Raw genomic sequence first — 20,367 nt, forward strand, 5'->3', positions numbered from 1 at the left:
ATGCTTTTCCTAGAAGCCTCGAATTTACAACAATTGCAAATCACATGATCCAACCCGCAATCACGTGCCACCGTTACCAGCTTTTCATGTGCCCTTGTGACCCAAAGCCAAAAAAACCCAATTGCTCCCAAATGCACATCGCGCGTCAAACTCACGCGCTAACCAAGAGCGTCACTTCCGTTTTGAAACATCGAAGTCTCTACCGAAGCGTGTCAGAGCAGGCAAGGCACACCCCCCAACGCATTAACGGCCGGAACATCAGAAAATCCTTCCCCGCCACGTGTCCATATCAAATTCCATCCAACGGCAAGAAACATCAAGACAACAAACCTGACCGCAGTAGAAACCTCCCTCAGAAGATTCAAAATTTTCCGTTCGCTTTTCAAATTTTAAATTCCCCCTTAAATCCAACGGCTCCGTCAAATTCCTCCGTTAACTGCTGAGCCACCACTTAACGGCGTCACAAGTCCGTCCTATAAAAAAACTCTTCTTCTCGCAGTTTCTTTTCACGGACGAGGGTTTCGTTTCGGGTTTGACGTTGTTCACAATCACTTTCTGCGCTTCACTCACTCCCTTCGTGCGGTTTTCTTTCTTTGTCGAACTCGTGCGAAAATGCGTGAGATTCTTCACATACAGGGAGGGCAATGCGGAAACCAGATCGGAGCGAAGTTCTGGGAGGTGGTGTGCGCGGAGCACGGGATCGATTCCACGGGGAGGTACCAGGGGGACAACGAGTTGCAACTCGAGCGAGTCAACGTCTATTACAATGAAGCGAGTTGCGGAAGGTTCGTGCCGAGGGCGGTGCTCATGGATCTAGAGCCAGGGACCATGGACAGCGTCAGATCTGGTCCCTACGGTCAGATTTTCCGACCTGATAACTTCGTCTTCGGCCAGTCCGGCGCCGGAAACAACTGGGCCAAAGGTCACTACACCGAAGGCGCTGAGTTGATTGACTCTGTTCTCGATGTTGTCAGGAAGGAGGCAGAAAACTGTGACTGCCTTCAAGGTATAACTTACTCTAACTTCCTCTCGTTGCGACTTTTTTTTAGGGTTTTGTCTTTGTTTTTAGGGTTCTTGCGTTTCTGCTATTATTTTTTCGATTGGAGTTTGTTTGTTAGTGTTTGAGAGTTGTTTGTATGGTTTTGAGTGTGAATCGATGGTCTCCGTGGTGTTTATCTTGTACTGTTGCTACGAAGGAGTGAAGCTAAAGTGTATGTATTATTTAGCATGAGTCTTGATCTGGAAAATCTCGTTTGATTTTACTGGTTTTGTAGTATAGTAATGTTTGCCGTTAATTGGTTGTTCTAATTTTTGTAAGGCTTTGTTAGCGTTGTTTTCGCCTGTTCTGTGTATTTTGAAAATAAAATTTAGTTGAAATGGCGAGGTGTGAATACTAGTTATCTACATTGTTCATTAGTTTTTCATTTGTTGGATTTGAGTGAAGATATGCTTGAACTATGTGAGTTAAAAATTGCCGAATTGAATTATTTCCTTGCGAGTGTACGAGTAATACTGACATTTCTGTGCTCTGTTGTTATGTTTATGAGCAATTAGCGTGCTAAAAGAAGTTTGCGTGTTTTTTCAGGGTTTCAGGTTTGCCACTCTCTTGGTGGTGGAACTGGTTCTGGAATGGGAACACTGTTGATCTCGAAGATCAGGGAAGAATACCCTGACCGAATGATGCTTACATTCTCTGTGTTCCCATCCCCTAAGGTTTCTGACACAGTTGTTGAGCCTTACAACGCAACATTATCAGTGCACCAGCTCGTTGAAAATGCAGATGAATGCATGGTTTTGGATAACGAAGCTCTCTATGACATATGCTTCCGCACCCTTAAGCTCACCACCCCAAGCTGTGAGTTCATCTCACCAATTCTTTTGCCTGTGATGCTTTTTCATCTCTTTGATTCATTTACTGACATTGTGCGTTTGTTCTTGTTTCTGAAACAGTTGGAGATCTGAACCATCTAATTTCAGCCACCATGAGTGGTGTGACATGTTGTCTTCGATTCCCTGGTCAACTCAACTCAGATCTTCGCAAACTCGCCGTGAATCTCATTCCCTTCCCTCGTCTGCACTTCTTCATGGTGGGATTTGCCCCACTCACTTCCCGCGGTTCCCAACAGTACAGGGCTCTCACTGTCCCTGAATTGACCCAACAAATGTGGGATGCTAAGAACATGATGTGTGCAGCTGATCCTCGCCACGGTCGTTACTTGACAGCTTCTGCGATGTTCCGTGGAAAGATGAGCACAAAGGAGGTTGATGAACAGATGATCAATGTTCAGAACAAGAACTCATCGTACTTCGTGGAATGGATCCCCAACAATGTGAAATCCACTGTCTGTGACATCCCTCCAACTGGGTTGAAAATGGCATCAACCTTCATTGGCAATTCTACCTCTATTCAAGAAATGTTCAGGAGGGTGAGCGAGCAATTCACGGCTATGTTCCGCAGAAAGGCCTTCTTGCATTGGTATACTGGAGAAGGTATGGATGAAATGGAGTTCACTGAAGCTGAGAGCAACATGAATGACCTTGTGTCTGAGTACCAGCAATACCAAGATGCAACTGCTGATGACGAGGGCTATGAGTATGAAGATGAGGAAGAACCTCAGGAAGATGAGGCTTAAAACAGTGTAGTAGTGTTTTGCAGGGTGTTCTTGTTTGTGTGTTTTGTTGTGATACTCTGTTTAACGTTGTGTTTTTTTTCATCATCCCTTGACCTGAATATCTTTTTCGGGATTTTGGATTGCTTTGGGGGCACTCTCTGGCTTCGTGGCTTATCTCTTCTAGTTTAGGGATTTTATTTTTCTGCATGTTTTCATTATTGTTAACATGGTGGTCGCCCTTTGATTGAAACGTAGTTGATATATTCTTATAATTTGGATGTCGCTCTTCCTGTTAAGGGGTTTGAAAGTTAAACATTTCAGGTTTAATTTTACGATTTAGATAATTTTTTTCTCTTTTGGTTTCTTCTTTCTGAAATTAATCTATAAAACTTGTGCCGCCACCACCATACTTTCGTCAATCCTTTGCAACTACCCACACCTCCGTCAATCTCGTGGCATCATTGCGCCTCTGTCAAACCCGTGCCACCACTACATCTCCGTCCATCCTTTGCAACCACCATAGGTCTTCATCGATTGAGGCAGAGCACGAAGAGCAAGGAACGGAAGCACCAAGTGGAAGGGATGGAGGCTCGTGTTTGGCTTTTTTCTTTAAAAACAAAATTGATCTGTTTAATGGTTTTGTTGTCGTAGCGCTACAATGGCAGCGATGATAGTGAGTTACCGAAGTTGGTGGGGCTGTAAGGGGAAGAGACGTTTGGTTTCACATTAGAATCCGTCCACATGGATGTGGATACAGTTTGTTGCATATTTGGATAACACATCCATTTTAACATGAAAAATTAATCCTTAAAATAGTAGTAAAGATAAATTAACACATTTGGATAACACTGCAATTCAATAGACCCCAAAAGCTGATTGATCCTTAAAATTTCGTAATTGTGATTGTGGTTTGCTTTAGATATCAATTCTTGTTGAGTCAATAAATTCGTTCAAGATAGACCTCCAAAATCTATATAGTTCAAACTTAAGAGACCCCACCAAGATATATAAGTGTAATACCTATTTTATATAATTAATTTCATATATTAATCTCAAAAACATGATGAAATAGTGATGGTAGCGATAATCACCTATAGGGATGTATCTGCATTAGAAACTTTCGGTGCAATTTTTTCCTCGAGATTTTTCCCTCCTTAGTTGCCCCATAATTTGAAATGTAATTAAAAAAAGTTATGATGAGTATTGCCTATTAATTTTTATATACAAATATTGCTTCCACAACTTAAAATATCTGAATTCATCACTGGTTAAGTAATGGAAACAACCACAATGATCGTCTCAATTAGATTTTAATTTGAATAGTTTATCTTTTTAATATTAATCTAAAGGTTATCATTGAAGAGTTTTTCGTTTGAATCCCGCGTGTATATATAGGGACAAAAATTGTAAAATGATTGCATGTACCAAGAATTAAATTAGTGTCTTTTCTAAAAAAAATAAAAATTTAATTAGTGGTTGGGACAAAATGATGGCATATATTCTCATTCACCCAAGCAACTAGTTATCACGTGTATATTTGTTGTTTACTATTATGTTAATATATACACGGGTTGAATTCTGACAAAAATTGATGTAGCATTGTCAGAATATAATTTTTTTATTTATTAAAATAGTCAGAATATATAACATTCTCTACCCTGGAGTTTTTGAGTGCCCGTGATTGTAAACATTCTAATTCTAATTCCTGACCCAGTACATTTTGCCTATAGTACTGAGGTCCACCAGGATACGTTGGTAACTAGAGTTGTCCCAGTGCTTTATTCCCTCGTCAGTCGTGACATTAGGACAAGGTTGTTCCAATGCCTTAATCCCCGACGATGCATAGCCAATCCTACTTTAACAGCCTGGATTCAGAAATAAACTAAATTAGAGGTCGAAACAAGATAAATAATAAATATTAAATCATAGTAGTTAAAAATATATCATATTTATTTATCTAAGATAAGTTGTGTAAGCCATTCTTTTATATAAAAAAATTCTTCAATAATATAATATATATCAAATATTTCAACCATTTATTAAATTCTCGAATTAATTCATTAATTTTTACGAGTTTATGAGTCCACTTATTATATATGAGTTGATTCTTAAGTAAACTTTTTTTTAGTAGACTCTGTTGACTCTCGAATTTACTTATGAGTCAGCAAGTATAAAAAATTAGATCAAAATATAATTTATTTTGGATTATTTTTTGTTTGTTTATTATTCAACATACCTGCATTTAAAATATAAAAATTTTCACATTTTATAATATTAAATTCTTGTTCTCTAATAACATCAAACTCTCTATGGGAATAATCTACCACTATAATATAAGTTATTATCTAGTAGTGATGCATTACTAGAATTGATTATTTAAGTATTCTAAAATTTATAATTTATTATTTTATTTTGTTATATTGTTGAAATGTTTAATTGATATGTTATTTATAGATATTTTATTATTATTTTTATATGAAGTGTAATTTTATTAGTGTAAGTCAAATTTATGAAACTCTCATGAGTTTACGTAAACTCTCAACTTTAATAACCTTTATTTCAATAACCTTTTATCAAATAATCAATTAAAAAATCCATCTTCCATATAATTTTTTAGCTTAATTTTAACCATTACTAATGATTATATCATTTTAGCCGTTAAAACCAGAAAATTACCAAAAACATTAAAAAATCAATCAATGGATAAGTAAAACATTTTCTTATTTCATCAATCCTTAACAAATTTCTCAATTAAAAGTGAAAGGAATATCAAGTTTATAATGTTGAGTTCATGGTCTTTTTACTTTTGTTTTTATTTTCTGCTTCTATTTTATTTATAAAATTTGTCGTTTCATTGTTTCTTGTACAAATCTTTAAAAACAAGAAATAAACTGAAAGCAATATAACGATTTTGTAATTAAAAATAAAAATAGAAAACTTTTTTTCAAAGTAAACAGGTTGTTATATTAAAAGATGCAACCTCTTTGTTTAGTAAATAATAGATAAAACTTTACCGGACTTAACCCATAGACCAAACAGACGATATTATTAATATAGATTTACATATCTCAATTTGCTTCGATTTGAAATTTTTGGACTCATCTAGCCATACAACTAGTGCTCAACTCTAATTCTTTCTCATAGAAGTGCTTTGAGAAAACTACAATATTTTCTATGTTCTTCCTATTCATTTCCTTTTAAAATTAGGGATGAAAAATCTATATATGATTATACCATTTTAGTCTTTGCTGTAGGCTATTAACTCTTGTACACATTGTGTAAAAGGGTGGCAATTGCCAAATCATTAACATACACATACAGGAAACAATTTAATAAGTTTTTATTGCAAGGACCAAATTGAGAGAATGTCCTACATGTATAGATACTAAATTACATATATAGGGACTGAATTATACGCTTATCTTGATTTTTTTAAAAATATAAAACTAATCCTTAAATCTTTATGGAACATCAAACTTGCCCATAGGCTAATACAATGTTAAAATTTATGGTTGGTCTACTTCAAGAATAATATTCATTTGGGCTATTTATTGGCAAGCTATTTATTTCGGCTCCAGATAGTATTCAGCTGCTCAAGTTTGAGAAACAAAGTGTTCTGCTACAAGACGCCTTAGAATCTTGCCAGTTGCAGTCTTGGGCAAAGAATCAGTGAAGAAGACCTTTTTAGGGACTTTGAAGGCTGCAAGGTTCTTCTTGCTAAATCTCTGCACCTCTGCCTCATCAATGTTTGATCCTTCTTTTGGGATGATTGCACAATTTATCTGTTAAAATGTTAGATGCGATGAATAGTTCAACACAAATTTTCAACACGTAGCAAATGCATATGGTAAGCCCCCAGATTTCTGAGCTATCTTTCTATTGCTAGGTAATTGTCAAATAAATTCTTGGTATCCTTATAGTACCTATTCCCTTTTTTTATTATTTTATTTGACAACTTTTTTCTTATTTGAAAATTTGAAATTGTTTTAAACAAGGAAAAAAAAATATAACCAGACAAAAATAAGTGTCGTTATTACAAGGAAAAGAGTATGCTCTATGCCTCTATGTGAAGACTGAAAAAAAAAATTCCCTAACCACATCAATATGATATAGATTGATACAAACAAAAAGGAAAGGGCTCTCTCCCAGCCTCTCCCAATTCAAGGACCGCAATTGTGATGCTTACGTGATGTTGTGCTTTTTCAGCCAAAAATATATATTCCTTAATAAGTATAAATTTTGTTTTTTCGGTAAATACAACTGGATGTATGCTCATGAGTTTATGATGTTTCTTTGTTTATAAGGTTTATTGAGATCAAACTCATCAAAGTGTTTGCTTTTTTCGGTAGACAACTGGATATATATGCCCATGAGTTTGTGACCTTTCTCTGTTTTAAAAGGTTTGTTGAAACCAAAGTGATTAAAGAAGAGATAAATAAAACAAGGGTGAGGCGGAAAATCAAAAGGAATAAAGGTAACAAGGAGTCAAGGACCATGCACACGATTCCTCTAAAATGATTTTTTTAAAATAAACAATTAAGTGTATCAACTTGATTTAGTTTAAAATATATCATAACCTCAATTTATCATAAATCTACTTTTTAGTTTTTACTAGACTATTAAGAACTAAACCCGTTTTATAAGAGATGTATTTCCCACTAATTAAAAACACATACCTCTTCGCCATATTTGTCATCTGGTACTCCGAATGCAACTGCCTGAGCAATGTCTGGATGAGATAGAAGGACAGCATCAACCTCTATTGGTGATATTTTCTCCCCTTAAAACAAAATAAAAAAAAAACTTGCTTATAAATCGCCATAATATGATAATATATTATGCATATATGTAAAAAAGGAAAATGCAACCGATATTTCACAGACATGAAACTGACACGTTACCATCGTCATTTCTTATTACATCTTACTTCTAATATGCACACCAAATCACTAATTTCAAATATATTTTAAAGATGAAATAGAATCATATACAAACATAAAATAAAAACATGCAACACTGTTTCTTCAGGTTTTTTTTTTCTGCCAGCAAGATATATATTCCATAACCATAATCAGAGGCTAGTGCCTTTTGAGGTACAAAGAAGCTTTTGTCTCTTTAAACAATTTTTTTTTTATAAGGAGATATAAAGTTGATTGAATGATTAAAAAAAGATTTTAAATTCAATTTTTATTATTAAAAAAATTAATAATCAGTATTTATCAATAAAAATATTTTTTTCATATATTTTTAGGAGCTGTCATGGATGTTGTTTAATGTTGTTGGTGGTGCAATGCCACGAGGAAATATTCCACCGGGCACCGGGCACTTTATTATAGGAAAAGTGTAAAACACTTTGACATCTCGGAAGTTATTGCCTAACGAGTCATAAATAACAATTACGTACTATTTGGCCAAACAACACCTTCTAATTGATGCAGTAGTATGTGTTAGGTTACGTTTCAGATACAAATACACAGCACAACACGAATCTATCCTTTCTTTAAAACACTAAAATCCAAACAGAAAATCTCATAATGATCCTTTTTTACGATAATAGGAACGACAAAAACCTTCCCTCTTAACTGTGAAATCACAAACATTTGCCATGCATAATGACTACTAGTGTGCAATTTATAAAACCATAAATATAAAATATATATATATAGTTATATACCTCCACGGTTAATAAGCTCCTTGATGCGACCAACAAGGTGCAAATACCCATCCGAATCAAAAAACCCGATATCACCAGTGTGGAACCACCCGAATTGAAACGCAGAATCATTCGCATCAGGGTTGTTTTTATACCCTTTGGTCACGTTAGGTCCTCTAATACAAACCTCACCTTTCACCTCATTCTTTTGAATCTCACCATTCTCGTTTAATATCACCATTTCCTGGCCCACGGGCTTTCCAACCGACCCGGCTCGGTGAGGCCCATCTTCGGGCAACGGATTCGACGACATCAAATGCGAGGCTTCCGTCATCGCATACGCCTCCAAAACCGGTGCACCGAACGCCTCCTCCAACCGTTCCAATATTGCCGGTGCAAGCGACGCGCTACAGCTCCGGATAAACCGGAGCTTCGGGTAAACCGGTTCCGCGTTTTTTAAGTGACGCTCCAGCACGATCTGGTGCACGGTGGGAACCGCGGTGTACCACGTGGCGTCGTACCTCGCCATGTCGCTCCAGAACGTGGAGGCGGAGAACCTCCCCGCCTCCGGAAGAACCACGGCGGCTCCGGCGGCTAGCGAACTGAGCAGCGCCGCGAGCAGGCCGTGCACGTGGAACAACGGGAGAACGATCACGGTCGAGTCAGACTCAGTGAGTCTGTACACGGACTTGATGTTCTCCACGGAAGAGGCCAAATTGTGCTGCGTCAACGGCACGCCCTTGGGGCGGCTCGTGGTGCCGGAAGTGTGAAGGAACAGTGCCACGTCGGAAGCGTCGTTGGCGATTTCGGAGACCGAGTCGATTGCTGACTCGGTGGAACTCAGAGAGAGACTCAGCTCCTCGGCTTCCGCGAGCCATGCCGTTGCGTGCGGAATGTTAAGCTTGGAAGCCGCGGCTTGAGCCGGCTCGTTTCCTTCTTTTGAGGTTAGTAACAGCTTTGAATCTGAGTCAGATAGATAAAACTCGAACTCCTCGGCGGTGTAAGCCGCGTTCAATGGCGCCGCCGTGGCTCGCGCTCGAATAACGGCCAAGAACGTTATTATAAACTGAAAATAAATATAATATTAAAAAATGAATTAGAAATAATAAATGATAAATAAAATAGTTTTTGTGTGTGTGTGTGTGTGTGTTGGCAATGAAGCAATGAGGATCGGAGAGGACCTCGACGGTGTTGGGGAAGGTGAGGGCGACGACATCGCCGGGTTTGATGCCGGCGGAGAGGAGGCGCGAGGCGGCGAGTTCGACGAGGTGGTGGAGACGGGAGTGCGTGAGGTCGAACTTGCCGGAGACGGAGACGGCGCGGCGGGAGGGGAATATTCCGGCGACGCGATGGAGCAATCCGGTGAGTGTGGTTGGAGCTTGCTGCATTGTGATTTGTTGTGATCGGCATTGGAAACGTGAGAGCATGAGATTTATAAAGGACGCCAAAAGAGGGAATGCTTTTCGTGAACGTGGCGAGTTCTCATACGTGGGAGACCGAATATAGTATGGTAGTACACAGAAATTGCAAACTACCATGGTTTCATACTTTCAGCTTCTTAAGTCGATAATTTACTAAAAAAAATTGTAATTGTGACCTAAAATATTAAACTAAGATTGTTTTTTTAAATTAGTTATTAAAGTTGTTCATATATGCTTTTTATATTATTTAATAAATAAAAATAGTATTTGAAGCAACTATAGTTTATTATTTAAATGATTAAATATTTTTATTAGATAATGAAACAGTGAAAGTGTACTAATTTGAAAGGAATTTGTTTCACGACATATTCTTTCATTTCTTCCCAGATAACTTACATTCTTTTATTTTTAGGAAAATTTATTCTCATAAGTGAACATCTCATATTTCTTTGAGAATAAAAGATATTTTTTACTATAATTATTTATTCTCACTACATTGTTTTACATTTTTTTTAACTTTTACTTCTTTAATTAAATATTTTTTTTATAAAATTACTAAATAGTGTTTTTAACTATTTATCTATAGGATATAATCTTTATATATATATATATATATATATATTATACTTAAATTTCTTGTAGAAGTTGAAGAGTTCCTATTTAGAAGTCGCAGAAAACGTTCTTGGCAAATTATAGACATCTTGTGCAAATAGTCAGGAACATAGGAGGTGTATATTCCTTTTTCTCCTTCCCTTTGTAGAGGTATTGTGTATCACACTTGGTCTTATTTTGCTTCCAAGATGAGCTTGAAATTGAAGTTCTGCCAAGAATAAAGTAAATATCATATTTGGCCTCCGATCTTTGCTGTAATGCAGAGGACGATTCTCTCAAACACATCGGATTTCTAGCTTAATAAGATAATGATTCAGCCTTGTCTTTCTTCATGATCTATAAATATTAAAATGGAAACAAAGAAATACGAGATACAAGTGAAGACGAACATTAGGACATAGATTTGATAGGTTTTTGGGTTTTAATATGATTGGTTTGTCTACGATGGAATCTATTCATTGTTGGAAGACTAGGGAATTTTGTTGGAAGCAATGAAAGAAGAAAAGTGGAAGGGATTGTAAAGCGAACTAGTTTTAACGGAGGAAGACTGGGAAATTTTGTTTTCCAAAAATTAAAAAGACCAGAGACTTTTAGCCTTTTAGGGGATACGTATAAGCTAATAGGTCAACATGTTTAATGGATCTTTAATATATAAGACAAAATATAGATACGATTTTCAGATATTTTTAATATTATTTTTAATGGTAATTAGAGTTTTAATTAGATAATTTACATTCCTTATAAAAAAACTTAGATAATTTACATAATAAAAATTTACATTAAAAAAATCGGTTAGTAAGATGAATTTTCAGTTGTCATTGAAAAACAGCATAAAAACATCTAAGAAAGTTTTATCCTTTTTATTAATTTAGTATTAATTAATTATGGATTTAATTCCTTTAAAGTAAAAAACATAAAAGTATAAAAAAGATTGATTTTAATATAAATAAATGAAAGTATTTATAAAATTATTTTATTCTACATTTAGGATAAACGTTTTAATATTTTTTTTTTACTATATACACTCTTCAAGGAAAATATTTTAAATAAATGAAGCCCCATTTCGAATTCTTAAATTCAGCACCCTTTTCTTTGAATTATTTTTGTGTTATATGCACGATAACATTTTTAAACAAGTAATTAACGCCTTTATTCAACAATCACTAAGGTCTTCGATTCGCACCTAAGCCTCGAAACTCTCATGGCAACCTGGCTTTGGAGGGGTCATAAGGGACTCTTTGGCCCAATGGATTACTGGATACTCTCAATATTGCGCTATTCTTACTTGTCTCTTTGTTGAATTACAGGCAATTTACATGGGAATTCAAATTACTTGAAGCAAAGGAATTACAAATCACATATGGGTGATGAATTTAGTGGATGTGGGTGTTCCTTCCACTCATCATACGCTCCTAATATACAAGCAACAATTGAGTACACTTCTAAAGATTGGAACATCTATCACACTTTGAGCAGGGGTGTACAAAAACCAGGGTGTATAAACAAATCAAACTTAATTAATTTTCAACTATTTTAATCAATTTAGTTTTATGTCCAAATAATCAAATTGATTTAGAAATTAATTTAAAATCAAATTAATTTTAAAAAATTAATTTTGAATTGAATTAGTTTTTAATCAATTTTAAATTAATTCTAAGAATTGAATCAATTTTAAACTAATTTTTAACTATTTTTTTCAAATAAAAAATATTTAAATAAAAACCAGTTAACCAAAAAATATTTAATCAAATTAATTTTATAAAAATAATGTACTCATTTTTTCTCGAACTAATTAAAAAAAATTAATTTAATTTTTTAGGTTCAATTACAATTCAATTCAAATTGATTTTTTTTTTTTTTTTTCACAACCCTAACTTTGAGGGAAGGGAATGGTTGTGTTGAATGGATGGCGAAACAAGGTGTCCAAAGCAATTAGTCAATTAGGATGTGGGATACTTGTCCAGCTGCACTCAGTTCTCATCTTTTAGCTGATGCACTAGGCATCCCCTTTGTTAGACCTCCTTAATTTCTTTCTCTGTCTTTTATTTCCCAATGATAAAAAAAGAATTCGTATTTACTATTTGCACTATCAAGATCTTGATAGTGATGGAGAATTAATGACAAAAGAAGAATTGGATTTTCAATAGCATAAAAAATTCAACAATAATCTGATAGATTGGGAAAAAAAAAGAATGGACGAATCATTATTAACCCTAATATCTCAATCCACCTTAATATTTTTATTTTTATTTTTCTAAAATCAACAGATTATTATATTGATTATGTATGAATTAGTTCAATTATTAATTTTTGAATTATTTTGATTCCTTATGGCTTTGACTGACGGGCCTACCGAAAATGCCATATTGGGTGCAAGGGGCATAGGAGGTTCATGCTCGTGCAGTTGGGCCTTGTTCCCGTTCCTTTCTGCGTCTTGCATATATAATAGATGAGTTTGTGTTTGATTTGTATTTTTTTTTAAAATTATTTTTATTTGAAAAAGATTAAAATTATAAAAATATGTTTAATTTTACTTCTTATTTTCTATTTTCAGGAAATAAAAACACTGAAAATAAATTTTCAAAAGGAAATATATTTTTAGATTTACTTAAAATTACATTCTTGTCTTTATGTTTTTATTTTATCCAACACGAGGTTCTGATTTCAAATGAAAACATTAAAACAAGATTTTATTGTTTCCTTTTTTGGTTCGTTTTTTTAAAAAGTCAATCAAACGTATTTTCATAATCATTTTCTATTTTCATTGAAAATGAAAACAAAAAACAACTAAACCAAACATCTCCTAACTTTTTTGTGGAAACCCGAAAGCTTGACAAGCACAGAAACAAAATTTTCTCTGCATTAAGAAAAGAAAAGAAAAAACTTTTGTGAGTTTCGTGTCTGATCGTTTCTCTACTTCTATTCTTTGTATAAATAATGCTATATTCTCTTATAATTAATTATGTCTAGATTAGTTTTATGACTCCATCAAAAAACAAGATCAGCTTTATGATGAGAAATTAGTTTTTCGCGGTGAAGATGAAGTAACACATGGTTGGAGGCAAGTGCTTTGTCAACCAAAAGTGAAAGTTAGGGGTAACGATAATCTAGCATTGACGTGGAACTAAGCATATATTGTGTTTTCAAGACATTCCTGAAATTGTGCAACACAAGGAGACGAGATTGATCCAGTAATTGAAAAACAACAAAGGAAGAAGATAGGAAAAAAAGTTACGGATTTGAATGTTTCATTGACATTTTTAATAAAAACTATAAAAAAAAAATCGCAAAACTGCCACTAATTATTATTACGCTCCTTAAAAAAATATAAATTGCAACCAAGAATTGTTTAATTGATCGTACAATATATATAAGTTTGAAAATTGCACAAGCAAGATCCCCCAACTTCCAACTATCCTTGTAGTTAACTAAGTATCATACAAGTTCACATCCCTTTTCTTATGACCCTTTCCCTCTTTTTCTTTGCTTGCGGTTAAGCTTACGTTATTTATTTATTTAATTTACACTGAGAAATCGTTAGTGGCTATTGTTCTAACTTTGATCAGTAAAAGAGATGTATAATTGGCTATAATTTATATCAATATAATTTTTTAACTATAATTTATAATATAGTGGAAGTTACACCTTATTAACGTGGAGACCACTTCCTGCCACATATTGTACCACAAACCATATTTAGGTGCAACTTCATTATTACAAACAAAATATAGTATATATGCCACTCTCATCTGTATACTAGTATATGCTAAGTTGTTTAATACACGCTTTTCTCAATTTCTTTTGCGTGTTCTAAAAAAACTAGACTTGACTTTAGTTTGGTGATGGGGCAACGGCAGGTTCAATTGTGAGCTCCACAGGGTTAATCGGAGGAGTAGCTGTGAACTGCACACCGTGCACAGGTCCCGGTGCCACGATACCAGAGCTTTTCAGTTCAGCCATTCCTCGACGAGCATTTAGACCTTGTGCTTCACACAACTTGGGAAGAAACACACCTACTTACCCACAAAGAACAAAAAGTTGTTCAAGCTCATACATTAATTTTAGCATCATAAAAAATAATTTAAGCTATCAACCGCTAAAAATTATTGTTGGTACAATTTTTAAAATAATTATTATAAAATTAATAAACTTATCATATGATAACTGAATCAAAATATGAAATTATTTTATATTATAAATCCATAAATTGTTTTCTTTCCACTTAATTAGTCCTTAAAATTATGTATATTGTGCACTCCAATTCTTATTTTACATCATAAAACGTCATTTATTCATGTTTGTCATTAATTATGAGAACTGATGTGAAACATTTTATAAAGTCAAAGAATTAGAATAACCGATGATCATGAATTAGAATAACATATACTTTCCTGTGCTCTCAAATATATATATATACATATATATATATATATATATATATATATATATATATATATATAAAGAATCAATTCATATTAATTAAAAAAATTGGTTAATCACACTTAATTAAATCAATCTTAATTTAAATTATTTTTTTCATTTTATCTTTCATTAAAATTTGATACTAAGAATAAAAAAGAGTTTTTAAAACTAACAATTTTATTAAAGGAAGGATATTTTAAAAATAATAACATAATTAAACTTTTCTTATATTTGAGATTAAGAAAATAGTGTGATTTTTTCTTATATTTAAGATGGGGGAGTGTATCAATATGCGTGTACCTTCACCAGCTGCCAGATTGAAGTATAAGTCAACAACGTTTGGGCAACACTGGTAGCAGATAGGGGAGCAGAGCTTTTGCGTGAAGCTAGATTGAAGAAGAGAGTCTGATGAGATTCCAAGGGACTTTCTGTCCAAACCACAAGCCTTGATGCATTGTTCAGTTTCAATGTGGTCCTTCAGTTTATCAGCTTCAATCTCTGATGTCCTGCATGTGTATGCTTCCTCACCAGTCCTCTTCACCTGCTTCTCAAGCACACATCGTTTGCCAGCAGATGTCACGGCGAATGAGCATGTGTCATGGCTCAGACTCTCACATTCTATCCCTCCTGCATTTTTCCATTACAATATTAATTCCAAACACAAGAAGACTACATTGCCGTTTTTACAGGTTGCATCCTAATGTAATTTCTAAGCACTAGAAAGATCACTTGACATGCCAAGACACATGACAATTAAGGCATTCGTAAAGAAAGGGAATGGGTTGGAGAAATTATTTTATGGTCCAAGATGATCCTAGGACTATACTTTCAATCAATTTTCACGTCACACGTTTAATTTATATAAAGAGTTAATATAACTTAATGATGTGTCACGTAAAAATTATGGAGTATGATAGTGTGAGACCATGTGATAATTTTTTGGGGGAAGAATTTTTATGAAATTGACAGGTTTTGTATACTTACCAAGAGTGCCTTGCAGGGCGAGAGAAAATGCAAGGGCAAATATCATCAAAGTTCTCAAGCTGAAGTTAGAGGCCATAGCTTAAAGCAGAAGAAGATGCAGGCGTGGCCAAAACTAGCTGGGGAATTGATGATAACTATGTGCTTGAATCTTGATGGTGCTTGGAGGAATGTTAATGACTTATGAGGCTTGATGGCTAGTGCATTTATAGTGGGATTTTCTACGGGAATTATGGAAATTTGTTCAATCAGTATGATTAATTATGGGATTTGACATAAAGAAAGGAGTACGTGGACTTCTCAACGTGAATTGCAAGTCAGGGGAAAAGAAGACTAGTTTAAATGTTATGAAACTTACCAGACCCATAATGCACGTTTCTTGGGATTCAAATATGCTTTGCATTATTTGGATTTCATTTTTGTTTTTTAGTTAAAAGAAATTCATGTGAATTTAATTACAATACCGAATTTTAATAGTGCAGCACCGAGTAAGTGAATTAATTGATATGTAATTATTTTAGTTTAATAGAAATTTTAAGTTTGAGTTCTTAATAAGTAGATATATTAAATATTCAGAAAGATATAATGTCCTCTATAAAAAGAAAGTGAAAATTAATCCAAATTTATATAATTTTTTAAAAATGACAATATTTTTGTTTTTAGTTGCTATTTTTTTAATAAAAAGTATTATTGTTCAAATATAAATTTTAAGAAAAATGATAACAATTAGATTTCATGTCTTATTTAACAAGTTTTAAGTTTCATATGAACGGATTTTTCATAATGTAAAGTTCAAAATCCATTAAACTTTGTGTCTTACAAAACAAAAAAACGCAAGTTCTTAATTTCGTGCGAGACACATGCATATTCCAATGATGATTCTAAGTTTGAATAGCAGTCAACTAATACCGCCATTAGTGGCGAACCTTTCACGGTCTACTTCTTTCACCATCCATATGTCACATGACCTTTCACCGCTAACTTAGAACTTTGTTGTCGCTTCTTCCCAGTTCCAATGAACAATGTCATCATACTGAAAATTACAATTTTGAAGTTATTTAGATTTTAGACATAAAACAAAATTTTGCTATACTATTTATTTTCGGCTGGTAATTTTGTTTGGTAATGGTTGGAGAGAGGGAGGAGAAATATAGAAGATGAGTGCCAAAATGTGTCAAGTTAGATTGGCCTAATTAATTTGATGTATGACTTGGGTTGGACTTGCTTTGGTCCAACTCAGTCCAATCCAAAATTTTACTTGTTAGGTTAGACTAGTATTTTTATTTTTGTTACAAGGTTGGACTAGTATGTGGTAGGTAAGGTTGCTCGTTGGCTCATCTTTTTTTATTTATTATAATTGATAAATTATAAATGATAAATATAATCTTATATGTATTGATAATGTTTATTTTGAGATTAATATTTTATGTATAATGAGTTTGGTTTAACAAAAATAGCACTTATTTATCATTAGAATTGATACACTATATTGTTTTTATTTAGGGAATATTTATGATTTATCTAGTTAGACTAATTTGGATCTACTTAAAGTAACTGTTTACATGATTTATGTTTAAAATTAATTAATACTCAATATATTATGAGGATGAGTTTGATTTATTTTTTAGGTCATCCCAACCTAGTCTTATGCCTATTTTTTTAAAAAAAAAAATTATTTTTTAATATGTATTATTAATACACCTTTTTTATTTACTAGATTATGTTTTTGTATACGATGTTATATTTGTCTTAATATTATTTATCTTAAAATATCTATTTTTAATTATACCTTAAATATTGTTGTCATTGGTCGAAGTCAAACTTCTTGAACAAATGTTTAAGTCTTATGAATACAAAAATATTTTTAAGAAATGAGACTTCACTAAATTTAGTTAGTCAAATCCTCTAGCAGAGTTTAATGATCAGTAAAATTGGTGATATCATACACCAAAGTTACAATAACAAAAAAATATTATGGATGAAAAATTTATTAACTTTAACAACAATTACATTACCATTCATTCTAAAGATAAATTATAATTTGTTGAGAATGATTTTTTTAATTAATAATGCATAAAAATTAAACTAATTTTATTGTAGTTCACATCACATATTGTTTACATAACATAATCCTAGACTAGTCTAATAAAAATTCAATCTATCTTGTTTGTTAGAATAGAAATTGGAGGAGTGAAGGAAGATAAAATTATGTTGGGTGTTGTTTGGTAGGAGGTAACTAGAGGGAAAATAATTTTAAAAATAATAGACTTTATTGTATTATTTTTCAACTACTTTTTTTTTTTATATTGCTCCTTATCTATTTTTTTCCCAATAAAACATCTCTAGCTACTTTCACTTTCTTTTTCACATAGTTTCATTCATCCTTTTTATTTTTTCCATTCATCCTATTTTTCTCTTATCTACAAAATATAGCATAAACAGAGTCGACCTAACCTATATGAAAATGTTGAATATTTCAATTATTTTTGTTAATTTAACTTTCTTTAACAGAAATTAAAATTTTAATATAAATATTATAAACTAAATTATACTAATAATATAATGTATTATATTAACATTTAATATAGTAATACTTATTAATTTCTACATGAACACAATTATTTTATATATTGATCCATAATATATTTTTTTGAACGGCTAAAATAATATTAATGAAGGATACCAGGGCACCCCAACCCTTGTACAAAACAATACAGCATAGGTCAGAAACAACCATCGCTGGCTATAACTGTATAAAAGGTCCCCAGTATACAAAAATCCATATGTTTCATAAATTTTCCCAACATCCATAGTGTTTATAGCAATAGTTTAACTTTAGCTAGGTAAACGACTATATAGATGAAAGTTAATTAATCGCTGTATTCAAAGGAGCAAATTATCTAAGTTCGTAGCCAATTTTTATTGATATTGTAATTTAGAATTTATAAACTTCTTTTTTAACCCAAACAAGTTATATACAATTTTATAAAGTAATCTATAAACTTTTGAAAGACAAAAAAGAGAATTTCAAATTAAAAAAAAAAAATGATTTTCCTACCGGTGTTTGCGGTAGAAATTGTACGCCGTACGTGGCATAGTCTACGGCAGCGGAATTAGTTATGAGTTGACCACGACACATCTATCCCACCATTAGGGAGATAATCTTGGCCCCTTTCACCCACCAAACCTTGATGGTGGGAGCCTGTCTATTCACTTTTTTTCCTATAAGATTACAAACATATGTCATATTACTTAATTCTATTCTAATCACTTCGATATTTGTTTAATATCCCAAATTGTAAACGCAACTTCAAGTCTTGGACTAACCGGAGCATACAATATGCTTGTGATGTCCTTGTGGGACTTGTAAGAGATCTCCAAGAATTTGTATTCAGATGAAAGAGTATTTTGCAACCAAGTGACAAACTTTATATATCTTAACCCCAACTTTCATTAAGATCGATCATTTGTGTATATATGAGTGAAAAAAATATGTTTTTGAGATAATATTTACTTAAAATTTTTCTAGCAATAGATCATATCTCTAATTTTATTCATATAATTAATAATAAATATTTTTTAAATTTAATATTTATTAAGATTGAAATATTTAAATAATTATGTAAAATAAAATTCTTTCAATTATGTTTTTATGTACCTCAGTTGCATAATGTGCGAATACAAAACTTCCATCAGGCTGCTGCCAAATTCTTTAGTATCTGAAATCTCAAATTGCTCAGTAGTTCTCAAGAATTTTTATGTTGATAAACTAGCTAAACCCCTAAATGCTAGCTAAGATAGATGTTGGTTTTATGAACATTGCGCAAAGACGATCGCTCCCACTGTTCATAGCAATCAACATCACCAAGAATGCTAAATTAGGAATCAAAGGTGGCTCATCCTTTCTTACAACACAATCAATGTTCATCAACCCAAATAAAGGAGAATTATATCCTTCCAGACATTATGCTTTCACTCCCACATGTTCCGAATTTTCTCAATAATTGCATAAAAGTATAAAACATGCACGCTTACAATAAAAAGAATAGAGGCTACTAACAATATCTATAATGGGAGTTGTTTAATAAAAAAATAATATTATTTTAATATATTATATGTGATTTCGAGTTGTTTAAAATTGGAAAAAAAATTGATTATATAAATGATTATTGCTCATGAGTTATTTAATTTTGTATTAAATATAAGAGAAAGAAATAAAATATTTTTAAATTAAGCAACTTATTAATAGAAATACGCATCCCAAAGATAAGTAGATTATGTTTGACAAAATATTTTAGTTAATTTTTAGTTTTTGTTATAAGGTAAAAAATTTATTTAATTGTTCAGTAAATAATTTTTTTAGTAGTTTTTTAATAGTCTTTTGAGACATCACTTGAATTAGTATATTTTTAAACGATAACTTTTATTTGTTTTTTTTATCCTCAATATATTTATCTAATTTTTTAGTTATCATTTTTAAATAAATCATGAATTTATTATTTTTATATTATTTTATACTTTTCAACTACCTCAAAAATTAATTTTATCGGATACTTATAATTTAATAAACTAATTTTTTTATTTATTAACTAATTTTTTTAGCTCCCAACTACTAACTAACTTCTTAACTTTCAACTAATTTTTTTTAGTTAATTTTATAAAACAT

The 20,367-nt window shown here is 32.5% G+C and overlaps 3 protein-coding genes across 3 annotated transcripts; 1 reads left to right on the forward strand and 2 right to left on the reverse strand.

The window, feature by feature from the left end:
- The first annotated feature begins 354 nt into the window (after positions 1-354).
- LOC100793406 (tubulin beta-1 chain) lies at positions 355-2,717 on the forward strand. The gene is made up of 3 exons (XM_003556060.5): positions 355-1,006; positions 1,586-1,855; positions 1,951-2,717. Exons 1-3 carry the CDS (start codon positions 613-615, stop codon positions 2,631-2,633), a joined length of 1,347 nt encoding a protein of 448 aa, XP_003556108.1. The 5' UTR covers positions 355-612; the 3' UTR covers positions 2,634-2,717.
- Positions 2,718-5,928: 3,211 nt separating this feature from the next.
- LOC100783685 (oxalate--CoA ligase) lies at positions 5,929-9,818 on the reverse strand. The gene is made up of 4 exons (XM_014773062.3): positions 9,447-9,818; positions 8,287-9,331; positions 7,289-7,392; positions 5,929-6,394 (listed from the first exon to the last, which is right to left on the reverse strand). Exons 1-4 carry the CDS (start codon positions 9,801-9,803, stop codon positions 6,206-6,208), a joined length of 1,695 nt encoding a protein of 564 aa, XP_014628548.2. The 5' UTR covers positions 9,804-9,818; the 3' UTR covers positions 5,929-6,205.
- Positions 9,819-13,890: 4,072 nt separating this feature from the next.
- Positions 13,891-15,885, reverse strand: LOC100784217 (uncharacterized). Its single transcript, XM_003555333.5, has 3 exons — positions 15,705-15,885; positions 15,021-15,347; positions 13,891-14,311 (listed from the first exon to the last, which is right to left on the reverse strand). The coding sequence occupies exons 1-3, from the start codon at positions 15,778-15,780 to the stop codon at positions 14,130-14,132; spliced, it is 585 nt and encodes a 194-aa protein (XP_003555381.1). The 5' UTR covers positions 15,781-15,885; the 3' UTR covers positions 13,891-14,129.
- Positions 15,886-20,367: the final 4,482 nt, after the last annotated feature.

This window comes from Glycine max, chromosome 20 (genome assembly GCF_000004515.6).
Source record: "Glycine max cultivar Williams 82 chromosome 20, Glycine_max_v4.0, whole genome shotgun sequence".
Lineage (NCBI taxonomy): Eukaryota > Viridiplantae > Streptophyta > Magnoliopsida > Fabales > Fabaceae > Glycine > Glycine max.